Source organism: Dromaius novaehollandiae, chromosome 1 (genome assembly GCF_036370855.1).
Source record: "Dromaius novaehollandiae isolate bDroNov1 chromosome 1, bDroNov1.hap1, whole genome shotgun sequence".
NCBI lineage: Eukaryota > Metazoa > Chordata > Aves > Casuariiformes > Dromaiidae > Dromaius > Dromaius novaehollandiae.
Window position 1 is genome coordinate 160,983,942 of NC_088098.1, and position 14,578 is coordinate 160,998,519.

Genomic DNA, 14,578 nt, shown 5'->3' on the forward strand with positions numbered 1-14,578 from the left:
ACGTAGCCTTACTGCACACTACTTGAGCCTTATTCCACAGACAGAAGTATTTTCTTTATTGTACTTTTCCTAGCTCCCTCAGCACATCATATTTAACTCTTTTGCGTTAGTGAAATATTATTTTCACTGTATTCACATCACCTCACAACATTTAGTAGCTGAAGTGAGACATCAACAGATTACAGTAAAAAAAACAAAAACCAAACCCTACTAAATAGATGTAGCACATGTAGGACCTGATATTTCAGAGTACTTTGTGCTATATAATGTTAAAAGTTTTGATACTACTGATTTCCCCAGCAGCTGTTAATATTCAGTATTTCTGTGACTGATTCCAGTCTGAGGTTTGAGGCCCAAAGAATGAAGAATCCACAAAACTGACTGTGTTTAAAAAGCATGGTTTCAAAGATATGGCTAGCATCTCAAAAGCTCTTGACAGAGGCAAGGAAGAGCAGAGAGGTCAGCACACAGCCTCCTTAATCACAAGATTAAACTTTCTCTTCCTACCTTCCCCTCATTCATTGTCCGTCTTTACATGTAACAGAGGTCTACAGACACCAGTCTCCTTCACTACACAAACTATGAAAAACATCCAGGGCTGGCCTATGTTATACGCTGAACAGCGCAGGGATTCTGCATTCAGCCACCTAATTAACACTACTGCAAAATGCATATGCATTATGGGAAAATATGCATATGCATATATGGGAAAATTTGAGTTGCACGGACACCTGACATCTGGCATCCCTTAAATCTGAGTGCTTGATTTTGGAATTGCAATCTTGGAAATAATGATTGATGCACACAATATTGCCTAAAATAATAGATGATTTTAGAACTACGGAGCTATAGGTCTCTTTTGGTTTTCAGTTAATTGCAATTTATAGTATGTCCTTGAGATCTGTAAATTTTCTCCAGAAAATGAAATAATTTATTGACGGTGGTTTATGACTACTTAAATGGCTTTCTTTTTTATTCACTATATGACACACACAGTGATGCAATTCAGCTTCAATATTTTACAAACATTTCCCCCCTCCTGTTTTCAGAACAATCTTGTTCTCTTTCTTTAACCTTTTCCATAAAGATAAGTTATTTTACTGGTCAGTATTGCTCAGATACTTCTCTATTACTACTCCCCTTGTGTGACAAAGGTTAGGACTTAACAAAAAAGAAAAGCTAAAAAATAAAACTACAATCTACAGTTGCTCTGCAAATATTACTTTCCCTCTTTCCTATACACAGGAAAACAAACAAACAAACAAAAAAACAGTATCTTTAGGCTGATCATCCGAGGAAAAGGCAGTAACAAAATCCACTACCTATTCGTAAGTCTCTCTAAAACCCCACCACACACACAACTTTTCAACCCACTGGCCAGTATTAACCACACATATTAAAATCTTTTTAGGAAAATCAGACCTGCACAGAGAAGAGGGCCAAATGAGTGCCCCCCTTCATCTCCTGGAAGGACATAGAAAATTTGCTTATGCAGCAGCTGGGCTGGCAATCTATGTGTGAGTAACTCCACAGCAGACCCAGACCATGCCACTCCTTGCCCCTCTGGCAGGACAAGTAAGGAACATGAAGCAGCCCTGTGGACATGTGAGGAGCAGAGGTTTTAAGAAAGGACGGTGAACGCCGTGCAAGGATAAAATAGAGGAAATGGCTATGTGAGACTAGGGACAGGAAAAGGTATTACAGTGACCTGCAACGAAGCTGCAGTTACTGCGGTGGACAAGTAAAGCGGACCCAAGACACAACCCCACAGACCAGCCAGTTCCACTAATGCCGCACTGCTCGCAGCTCACCACCTCACCCAAGGCACTACACAGCTGCCTGAGCATCCAGTGCTGCAGTGACCTTGGGCTTCCTCAAGCATCTAAGAGACGGTCTCTCTCATATCAACGTGTCCTAGACACCATCTGAGGCAGCCGGGCAGGACTGCCCTTCATTTGACAGGGAAGAGAAGATGGTGAATGGCAATCGCCAAAGGGGAAAAACAGCTCAGCTACATTGCTAGGGAGCAGAGAGGTACAGGCAGCACAATATCAGCCTGTTTCTGCTGACTGATTCCCCTTAGCCTAAGAGACACCATGACCACAGAGCAGCCCTGGGGGAACAGAAACAGACAGAGCATCTGTCACCTCCCCTTCCTTGACTCCTTTTCCTCAGGCATCAACCACAGTAGTATCTGAGGATCATTAACTGGATATTTTACACTGATCAATCAGATGTTTATCACTACAGCTTTCATATATTCTTTGTTGTAGCGCTACTGTACAGTTTGCTACTGTATATAAATAATAAATAGAACTACTGTTTATTGATGAGCCTGATGACTTGTAGTTCTAATCTTCATTTTCATCCTCTCACAACCCAGGTCCCCTGGTTTTATTAGAATATTCTGCTTGCATTCAAATCTTTTTTACAACAAGCTTAATAGCCAGGCATACAGCTGTCCCACTAGTCTCATATAGCAAGATCTATTCCACAGATCTCAGACTTCTACCAATAGCCAACACTGATACTGAATGAACTCTCATGAACAAAGCTATGTTTTCTTAATAATAACAGTTGTATAAACATAAGGTCTTCTCAGTTAAAGGGAAACCAACATCAAAAAGCAGTAAAACATGGAACCCTAAACCCTTCCTTCTTTGAAGAAACACGTTTGAAGCGAGGTGTTTCTAGTTATGGGTGAATGAAATGAGAATTCAGCTGCAACAAACGGACATCCAGTCCATATGAAAGACTAATTAGATCCATCTGAGAAGCTGTGTCTAAAACTGCTTCACATATTTCAAAGGAAAGCTCTTCTAGTCTATCTTTTGAGAAGACTACATCAAAACATTTAGTCACAGCTGACGCACATCTATCCACTACAGCAGCATTATTTTTCATAAGCCACAAAAGCTACATTAAAGTAATGTTAATAGTCTGGCTTACTTAAAAATTAAATTAAAGAAAAAAAGCAGCAAAGAAATTTAGAGCTAAGAAAGCAACTCAAAGCAGCAACGACCCTATAGTTCCCCCTTATGCCAAAGCATCAAGAGATCCCAAAGTAGAGTGTCAGGCTGAATTTTAAATATGCTGAGATTTGCTCAGAAAACAGAATTAAAGATGAAACACCATCCAGGAGCTGCAGAGTCAACTATTGTTTTTGAGGTAATACACCATGCTCTTAACATGACATTAGTGTGGTTTTAAATCTAACTATTGCTGCTGCTGAACCAGCAGGAGGAGCTCACAACATTTTTTAATCTATTCATTCCTCAAAATTTGAAGAGGGGGTTGGGTAGTTGGGGTTTCGCGGGGGACAGGGAGGAATTGGTTGGGCTTTTTCTTTCCACTTTTGTTGGATGTGAAATAAAGGTAAGGAATCCACATGACGCTCGTGTAGGTATTGTTTTTAGAAACCAGAAAATAATATGACTATTTTAATGCAGGATCTGAAGTCTGCGTGGCACATAAATGAATAAAAGACAGTAATCGAGTTCCCAATCTTATAGCAAAAGACGACTGTAAAGGAAAGGTGGCAGGACCCATTAAGTGCTGTTATACCAGAAAAGAGACTTAACTCATGAAAGGAAAATGGTATGTTATTGCTCCATATGGTTACAGATATCTAATTTATATTTCAGTTTATTGAACACTGGAATTCCCGGAATTGCTGGATCATGACCCATGCAGAATTTAGTGTCCATTTTCATATCGCAGAAACTCACCATATGAAGCCATCCGTGTGGGTAAAACTGAGGACACTGTGCACTAGCCAGTCTTCATCTACTACTATAGAAGTAATCACTGTAAAAAACTAACCCCTTTTCTGTCCTCTTAGAACTCTATTTTAAAATAATGAAAAGAAGCCTGATTCTAAGATAAGAGGAGTAAATATCCAAACAGACCATACCTGCTTTTAAAGTATTCTACATTCTAAGTTTTCAGAACTTTTGTTGTATTTTCTTTTTAAACATTCCTTGCAGGCTACATACCAGCACCAGACCATATGGTTACTGTGAGTTTTATAGCAGAACTACAAATCACCAAGAACCTGGGAATATGATAGACTACTACATAACTACTGTTACCACATTATTACACTGCTCTAAACCAGAAGACTAAGCACATCATTAAAACTATAAAATTAATTCATTACTTTTCATATTCTTTTTAGTTATCAACCCTGTAGAGATTTTTTTATATATGCTTATTCAGTATTGTCTGAGTAAACTAGCACAAGATTTACAAACAAACCCGTAACAACAATCTCCTTCTATAAAGTAAATATGTATTTGTATTACACCAGTCCATTGCACATAACCACCAGTTTAACAAGTACCCAAAAAAGCATGCAGTCCAGACACATTCTGTGTCTTTCAGCATCTGGCCTACTTTGTTTGGTATACAAGTACACCTAATATATGCCTAAGCATTTTTACCTCTGTATCTTAAATAGCACTGTTCATGACTCATGGACAACTTGCCCCAACATCCAAATCCTCTGAGAGACTCAGTTCCACTGGGTGGATACAAATACCAGAAACACAGAGTTTAGGACAAGATACTGAAGCCAAGGCTACTTCATTCAAGAAACACAAAGTCAGCTGCCACTAATCCCTGTACAGGAACATAATGATGAAAGCACTTGCTCCCCCCCGTCAGACACTAGGATCAATGCTCTCCTCAGATTCAGGGGTTCAAGCCTACAGCGCCTGCCTCCCAGAAGAGACCATCCCTGCCCATCAGGATGGGACATGGTAATCTCTACCCTTCCCACAGAAATCGGCCACAGCACAGGAGAGAAAGCAGGATCTGTAAAGCCACAGTCAGTCAACAAATGGGAGCATTACTGCAGCCCAGTGATAAGGGTATTTCTCTGCGAGGATGGAAATCACGGGTTCTGGTCTTGCTACATGGTTAGCTTATGCATATTGCATTAAAACGCCACTCCAAAATACATGAACAGTCCTGGAAACAGAAACTAATTCAGAACCTGAATTTAAAAAGTAAACAAAAATGGTAGCAGAACCCAGATTAAGCTGTTCACATTATGTTCCATGTTAGTTAGCAAGGAGACGATTACAGGATTTTTTTAAATGGTTCAGATACAGCTAAAGGTGCCAGTCAGTATGTAAAAGAAAAGATTAGCTAAGCTGGAGGACAGGAGGTGAGACTGCATTCCCTTCGCTCTTGTCTTCTATACAGAAAATGGTGGAAGGGCAGAGGTGAAAAAAGTTTGCTTATACCAACTCCTAAAGAGTCGAGATTTCACCCCTTCCAAAGGCCCTTTTCTCTAAACCATGCCCATTTTTCTTTAATTAAGGAAAATCGCAAAGCAAATGTTGTTCAAGGAAGCACTATAATTCAAAAGATCACCAAAGCAATTTTAGTGTCCTTCCAGTTGAATTACAGTGCATACTTCTAGGCACAATATAAACAGGAACGTTATGTACCTCAGAAATAGAGAGATACATGAAACAGTAATTAATCTGATATTTGGCACTATGTTTCACTAGCAGGGGAAGAGGCAGTTACATTTCTATAGTTTTTAAACAGATTAAATAAGGATATGACTAAGAGGAAGGCAATTCCAGAAGACAGCTGTCACACTTTTTTTTTTTTTTTTAAAGGAGACGGGATTTTTTTTTTAAATCTGGGGGTTTTTTTAAAAACATTCAAAAGTTAATTGTAAATTCTTCAAAAAGGAATTCCATATTCAAAGATATTTAAAAAATTAATTACAAAGTGCAGACATCAGGTAGGTAGAAGAAAGCATCTAATGCCAAGAAATGATGTGTTTTGGTGTATATTTTTATGCTATTTCTTAAATCCTTCATTAACTAAACTAAATTCATGAATTTTATTTTAAATATCAGCCCAAACAAGGCTAACTGAATTAAGATGGGAAGCTCCTTGCACTGAAGAAACTATTTTGTATTATATTAAATGACACGCAAAGCTAGCTGTGGCAGAACAGTACTTCTACCATAAAATATTTTCACCACACAGAAAGGTGCTATTACACACATTGACTAGAAATACGCACACCTGCAGAAGTTAGTAGTGAAAAGTTTTGTTCATACAACTGCACGTATAATGCAACTGAGATTTTGTGTACTATTGCACAAGTAAAATCAACTACTTTCTAAAAGGCAGGAAAAGGTTTTCTGCTTATAGATGTAAGGAGTATGTAACAGATCTGCCCCTTCCACTTGTGCCTTTATATGTGCAGTTTCCCTTCATTCAAACCAACACAGGACTTTATAGGAACAATATATTTTATTCCATATGTTTAACAATATAACATATATAATATTCTAATATATAACTATATTTTTGAAATGAAATTTATTTCTGTTGAGAATGCTAATTTAAATCTCTACTGGCTACCCCTCATTATTTTTAATTCTTACAAGTATTTGCTTTTCATCTCTATTGATACAGCCCTCATCTGTCTTTTACGTGGCCAATTAGCTGTATATTATTATGTGCTTGGACCATACCAGAAATATAAATTACAAGTAATACTAGTAATCATAAATCTAGTATTCTATTGATTCTCTTAAGATTATTTTTATAAGGATAAACGAAGAACATGTTATTCACTTTGATAGACTACAGGAAAGATGGTACAAAACACCGAATTATGCTCCTACTTCACTCACGTTTGTGTTTAATGAATTAAATGTAGAGAAAGTTAGCTTACAGCAACTTTCTGTATCATTGCTATGATTTCATATTACACTATTCCATTTTTATACTTGATGTTTTAGATACTTCAGCTGCAGCTAGCTTGATTTTTGGTGATGTTTCTTCCTAAGTATTTTTTTCTTCCCCAAAAGTGAATTTACAAAGAAAACATTTCCCAAAATAATTTTAAAATCAATTATATCCCTTAGTCATAATATTTACAGCAAATGAATACAGCAGAGCTCTTAATAAAATGTTTATTACATCTTAATTTGAAGTAAAAGCTTAATCATAAATAGATATATTTGAATTCACTAACTAAATTAAATCATAGAGATCACTACTTAATTACTCTATGCTGATGATACAGGATGTGTTCAAATAATGATGACAATACTTTTAAATAATAACATTTAAATCATGGCCAAACTTCCAATGCCTTAGACCTGCACTCTTATGCTCTCATTTACTTGCTATACAATAGGTTTGATCGTGAAAATGTTAAGATATACACAAGATAACTACCCACCTACACAGATATCTAGTAGGTTCTTTACTTCTTTTGAAGAAGATATAGAAAAAAACATTCCTTTTTGCTTTAAATTAAAACATTCATTAATCAACTTTTCATGGGACTGAACAAACTTCACAATTTTTTCCAGAGAGATTCATGTCTGTATTATATTTTCTTGTTCTTAAATTTAAACTCAGAAAGTGATCCAGTATTTTGCAAAAATGGTAGTCCACTCTCGTAGTAATCTGAAAAAAGTAATCAAGCTTTCTCTAGTCCTCTTATTCAGTGTTTGACCTATACAGGCCCCTTTGGAAACATATCAAATTTCCATTTGCTCAAAGTAACTTCTGAACTATTTCACCTTACGCTTAAAAAGAAAAAAAGAAAAAAAAAAACCCTTTCATTCAGCACAACTTCAGTGATAAGAAGCTACTTCGTAACTGAAAACATCTGGAAATCCTTTGTCAACTAAACAGAAGAGAAGATGAGGCTAAGTGGTCTGGGAAGGTATGCATCTACTACAGTGATGAAGAACACTAACAAAGAGGGCTGCTTTCAAACACGAAAAAGGAGAACAACTACCGTTACTTGCAGAGAAATCAGGTGGATCAGCAACAAAGAATTTTCAAGACAGAGGATTCCTATATTATAACAAAGAAACAGGCACAAAAAGGACTATGCCAAAATCATCTTTAAGAATGCAGCTTACTGCACAAAACATAGCTACAAATTCCTTGTTGAACTAAAATTAGGATCTCAACCCACATATAGAGCAATGAACTTCAAATAAAAAGAAACATGACTGTACCTCCTAAACTGTAATTACTTACTGCTGATATCCATCATCTGAACCTCTAGATTCCTCGAGTGCTTTTTTGAAAGCAGAGAGGTGTAGCCAAAAACCAAGATGAACCACCCCTTTCTCTACATCCTCCTCCACCAGAAAGATACTAATTCAAACAATTCTTTAGTTGTCTAATTTGGGTGACATTCATAACAGAGAACAATAAAACTGAAGAATATTGAAGGAAGCAGAGACAGTGGGTTATAGCAGTGAAAAGATTGCACTATAGTCACATAATTATTTATCTTTCACTCTTTTGTTCATCACCAAACCTTTTACTTTGTGATGGGAAAATTACAGAGTGGTGGATCCAATAAATAGAACCTTATAAGATTCCTGGTCCACTGCACTTATATTCTCCTTTGTTTAGGCCACTTACATTCTTTGCTATTATTTATCATAAATTTTAACTGTGTTATTTCATGGAAAGATTGTTCCGTACATAAAATTCATCCATACTGCAGAAGGTCAGCAAAGTGGCTGGGGAAGAGAGCTCCCATCTGTAACAAAGGGTCTCCACACTGGCCTTGAGCAGCCAGGAGTGGAAGGCTGCAAGTAGGCAACAAAGCCATCATAACATGGATCCACAACAGCCTTGGTGGTCTACATCTGGCTTAGAAGAGCAGAGGATATTACATTTAGACATATGTTAAAATACTACAATTTAATACAGTGGAGGAAAACCACATGGCAACCACCTATGCTCAACATATGTAGGCTCCCATTCGCTTTTGTCTCTCCAGCCCTTTGGTACTCTGCAGAATCCTCAAGTTTCTTTATAAAGAAAGAAGAGACTCCAACCTTCAACAGAAAAGCTGGGTTATGTCTTTGTATGAATAAAATCAGAAAGTAAACACATTTCACAGCCAGATTGTCCTATTCACTAAAAAGGGCAAGATGAGAAAGACTCCTGTCTGAAATTGGACTAAACAAAGATTCCAGAGCCCAGTGGAGGGATGTTTCCGGACTGTTTGTTGCTATTTTACATTAATCTCATGTAAAGAAGGGTATTCCTCCCTCAAATTTTATTTTAGCAGTAATCTTGGTTGTACGATCTTTTCCTCCAATGACGAAAGGAAAAATGATGAGTGCCAGAAGAATACTAAACTAAGGCTAGAATCCGACCATCTGTCCTCCAAAGAACTAAATGGATAAGTGATAAGCAGCCATTTAACAGGTTCATCTAGCAGTTAATACACAGGACAAGGAACAAAGAAAACAACAAATGACATTTACATGAATTTAGTTGGTGAGTTCTTGGTACACAAGAAAAGATTTCGCCAAAGTAGCTAAATTTTAATTCTCCAGTCAGGTCATTAGAATACTTTAACTGCTAAAGTGTTTGCTGCTAAGTCGATAGGTAACACCAGAAACAACTGTCTGATCCTGAAAATTCTAGTACACTGATTTTGTACAAACTTAAGTATTAGCATCTATACTTTATTTTAAAAGAAGGATTAGGAAAATTAGGATTTTCAGAAGCTTTTTAGCCTCCACTGGAAACAAGAAAACCAACCTTTTTTAGTTAGTTTGTACTGTTTCAGGCAAACAGTATTGCTCAGATTTGACCACGTATCTCCTAAGCCCTTGAGTTTTGGAAAGCTAGGTCTCTAAAGTGTTCAGAGCAGCTTGCATCGAGAACCTCTGTTACTAATAAAGGGATTAAAAAGGGATGGTTAAAAAACTCAAAATCCTGAAAAATAAAGAGCCGCAAATAGCAGTTAGCAATGCACAATTCATTAAGATTCTCACAATAAAGGAAGAAAACCACAGATGACCCACAGACCAAGATGTTGACGAATGATCTGTTCGCAAGCAGCAGGAGCCATGGAGAAGCCTGCTGCTCATACTGCCTACACAGAAAGCGAAGCAATGCACACTGTGAGGTGGTGAGGTTTCGGCTGAGACTAGAAAAGTTACGGAAAAAAGAAAGGAGTCACTGTTGGAAGAGTCCCAGCGGTAAACAAAAAGTAAATCAGAATGCGAACACTGCTGCTGCAATGCACAGTTTGCAGCAGGAGCAAACTTCTGAAGGGGAATGTGAAGGTGGCCCTCCCACTGGGCTATCTAACCGCACTACAGATTCAGCTATCTTTGTCACAAGCCACAAGGGGACACAACCCACAAAGTCAGGAGCCCATGTCACACCAACTTAATAGTGAAAAGTAAAACCAGAAGTTCAAAAAGTGAGGCTTGCATTTCTGACAGCAAAGTTAATACAGAAAGCTTTGAATTTTCCCATTTCTTCCGATGGTACGTTACGCCTCCTAGTCAGAAACAAGATTTCTCCTTCCTACTCTTTGATTTTTCATCTTTAAAGTTTTAAGACAACTGTTTTTTCATTGTAAAGTTTTGAATAATATTTTCAGAAGATTTGACTGTCATGTTTATTATATTCTCTTGTCTGCAGCAGAAATCAAACACACAAGAAAGAACCCCTGCAAAAAAGAAAATTATTAATGAAAAAAAGTCTTCTATTTGTCCAGCAACAATGAATAATAAGTGTAACTCTAGCACAAACTTAGTATTCAAAAACAGTTACCTGCTTTTTATAATACCAAGCTGGGGGGTTACTTTTTAAAAAATCACACCTTAAGATTTAAGTGGGATTGGCACTACGGTCATCAGTCAAATCTATCTACCGGGATCTGTTTCACAAGCTAAGGAATTTTCCAGATACAAATACGGAATTTTCCAGATAAAAGTAAATAACGAAGGATATCTTCCCCAAGTATACAGGCTTTGGTTAGGGTAGAATCAGAATGCGAAAGCTCCCATCTCCTACCCCATACTTCCTCCCTGTTGCATGTATATCCGTTCACCTGCGACAGCGCGGTGCACAGCTCCCCGGGAGTGCTCCTGTTCCTGTCTCCTCACCTAAGGGCTAAAAGCAGCAGCACACTACAGGGATGCATGGACACGAGCAGCAACCTTTGCCGGCCTGTCGTTCCCCTCTGGATGGCACTCCTGCAGAGCACTGCTCTCTCACCGCGCTTTCCCTACTTAGGAAAAGTAGCCAAAGGGGCCCAAATGACTTTTTGAAAGACAAAGGAATCTACAAAAACAAACAAGAAAAAATAAGCGCAGGCCTAACTACTCATTCTTGCCCAGTCCACTACGCCAGACCACTTGATTATATTCGAGGTGTTACTATTTGAATAACAAACCAAAGGACTGAAAATCAAAGACTTCAATATACACCATGTTAAACTGGGCTTAAATTAGCTGCAATGCTCACAGTGCTGCATGACACAAGACCTGTTTAGCAGTCCCATTTAAACTGACTTTTTTTGTTCCACTTATTTTGATATAAAATTCAATTTCTTTTATGTTGTCTCCACATTTCGACTTCCTAAACTGTTGCTGATTTTGGCACTGAAGGTGCCTGGAGGTTTTAGAGGCTGCTGAGCAACTTGGGGCTTTTCACAGCTGGAATTGCAAAACAGACAGATTTGTAGTGTGGAATAGGTATGTATGCTTTTCTGTATGTTAAAATAACGAATTGGCAACAATAGTACTACATTTTCATCGTCCCTTCTCACAATTAGCACTGCTTGAAGATAGAGAGTGCAGTTCACAACTCAGCTGCAAGTGGAGTTCAGAACTGACTCAGGTATAAGCCTGTATTTTCAGTTATCTTCACAATCAATAGAGACAAAAGCATAAAAGAATATTTAGGCCTCCTCTGCCTGTAAACTTTCCTCAGCTTGACCTAAAGACACTACTAGATTGAATATAACTAAGCCAGTATAATAGCTTGAGCCTAAGGTAACTAAGTGAAAATGAAATAAATCACCCAAAAAATAAGCTGGGGGTGGGGAAGTAGGTGCAGGTGCCTGCCTGTTTAATTAGCTGTGCTAAACCAAACTCCTAATTCGGAGAGGTCCAACAATGGAAATTAGATGTCTACGCACAGAGCAGAAACAACCTATCCAACACCCACAACAAGCAGTAGCCATCTTATATCTACTTCACAGCAGCAGACAGCTGACTGCTGTTAGATAGCTACACTGCAACATAAAGGGGGAAAGGATGACGGCCAACAACTGTTGCTGGGAACGGCAATCTCAGCCACACAAACCTTAGTGCCAGTCCAGCTCTAAACTGGGCTGAATTCTGTCAGAGATGCTTTGTTGTTTGAGCAACAGGTTGTCTCCAAGTTCACAAGATGCCTGTTAGAGCCATTATATAAATTTAATTCTGTAAAAATCTGCACAAGTGGGATGAATGTCACAGCCATGGACAGAACAATATATTAGATTCTGAGCAAACAGTTGTTTAGGATCTCAAGGAATTCTTTCTAAAAGAAATCACAACTACAACTAAAAATGACCACCTTCTTTCACATTTAAGGTAGCACACTTGCAATTGAAAATTCACAAAGATGTTGACCATAACTACCGATCTTTATATCTATCTTTCTGCGCAGCCAGGATGATCCATATGGAACAGAAAGCATCCTTGGTCTCCACTCGCACTCTCTGCTTTCATAGCTATCGTGAGTATAATATGTGAAATACAGTGTGACAGAGGTAGAGACAGTAAAAACAAGGACATCTGTTAGATGTCTTCTTGCTCCAGTAACGCCAAAGAGAAAAAAAAATCTAAATATTCATTACATCACTTCATGTAAGTGAAAATAGCTACCCAAAAACATGACAAATTTCAACTGAAAATCAAGTCTTTTGAAAAGAAATTTTAGTTGAGCAAAGCAAAAGAGAATCACTGAGACAATATTGTCTTTATTGTATTCTTGTTTAAATGTCATCTTTCATAGGACTTTCATGATTCTGAATGTGAAATAGGTGTAAACATCATGACTATACAAAAATATCATGAAGCAGATGTTGCAGAAACTTCTTCAATGAAGGCTGACAAGGAGAGCCAATAGCTGTCAGAGGTAGACTAGATAACTTCTGAGGTTCCTCACAGTCCTACATTTCCATGATTCTAAGAAAAAGCAACTCCTTTAGACCACTTTGATAACTTCTGCCTACGGGTCAACAGATACTATGCAAATCAATGTAAAAGTTCTGAGCTTAGCTGTGGAATTAGCATTAACTGATTTACAAAGTTGTAAACTTACCTTCTCAATACCATCTTTCTGCCTTTCATGCTGACAATATTAAGTGATTAAGTAATTATCTTATAAGATTTGTAAATGAACAAACAAGCAAACAAACAAAAGAAACCAGTAACTTATACACCTGCATCTGAAGTGTTCCAGACACATCATGAAATACTGGCATATTACTACATCTGCATACAGTTTCACCATTAATCTGTTGAATAATTCCATTCCAGATTTATCTTGCTCAGTTGTTTGATCTTTTTTTTTTAAATCACTAACTTAAGCCAACGTAATTTTTTTGGCATGGCAATTATTTTCTTGCTCTCAAGTATCTACAATGGAAGCATAAGACCTTATTTCTAAACACAATGTTAAACATGGTTGTTAATCAGAAAACTGATTTAAGAAACAAGTAGATACAAAAACGTTCCAAAGACACGAGCAGAGTAAAATCTTTGTGCACTAGCACTATTTAATTAACACAAGGAGTCTAGTATTGTAATTCACAGTCATGCCTGCTACAGATGAAACAAACATCTAACTTAGTTCATTGAATAGATGGAGAATTGTAGAAGTCAAGAATAATATACACTGTCTCAATCCATAAAATTCCCTAGAAAATGAGTAGAACTTACAGAAAATGATGAGCCGTTCTTTGAAACTGCAACAGGGTAAACTCCATCTTCTAGATGCACAGACAGCTCCCAGGTATTTCTCTGCGATTTAGCAATAGGAATTCTAAAATAGAAACAGGCAGAAGAAGAGTTTTTAACAAAGATTTCATGCTTCACCCATTTTAACCGGAATCACCTTCCTCACAGGATGGTCATGAAGGATAAAAAATACCATTAGGTATGGACACAGCTGGAGAGCATACTTGAAAAAAAACACTAGACACATTTTTCTGTCAAATGGTATATTAGGAGAAAATGCACACTAAGTTCTTTCTAGATTTGCCTTCACACACTGGGTACACCGGTAAACTTACAACAGCTTCTTGAGTACAGTCAACATTGGCTGCAGAATTAGTTCAAACAGGATGAAAAGCAGATGAGAAAGTGGTTTGGCAGAAGAAAGGCAACAGTGATAGCTGCAGCATTTTTTCTAAGGGCAAAACATAATCACTATCGCTTTCATCTCATTCTCAGTAAGCCTCAATTAAAGTCCAATCAGATGAAAAAAATATGTCAAACAAATAGTATACATAATTTTATAATATATGTGTTACATTATTTCATCCACAGAGGCCTTCAAATAAACTATAAGTAATGATAAATCACAACCCATATGCAGGATTATACCTGTTCCTGCAACTGTCTGTGAATGCATTAGCTATCAGTTAATACAAGGAACTTGCTTCTTTTCAACTTAGGCTTAAAGAAGCAAACTTGACAGCATGAAAATCGGACTTGAAACTTGCAAATTCAGAGCAAAACCAAAACATTTTCCGTTATTT

The 14,578-nt window shown here is 37.5% G+C and overlaps 1 protein-coding gene across 5 annotated transcripts in view; it reads right to left on the reverse strand.

Moving 5' to 3' along the window:
- PCCA (propionyl-CoA carboxylase subunit alpha) overlaps positions 1-14,578 on the reverse strand; it is a 313,606-nt gene that overhangs the window by 99,734 nt on the left and 199,294 nt on the right. For all 5 annotated transcript variants that reach the window (XM_026121612.2, XM_064504347.1, XM_064504364.1 and 2 more), the window contains one exon: positions 13,758-13,860. In XM_026121612.2, the coding sequence (XP_025977397.1) occupies positions 13,758-13,860 (103 nt within the window). The remainder of the gene's footprint in view (positions 1-13,757; positions 13,861-14,578) is intronic.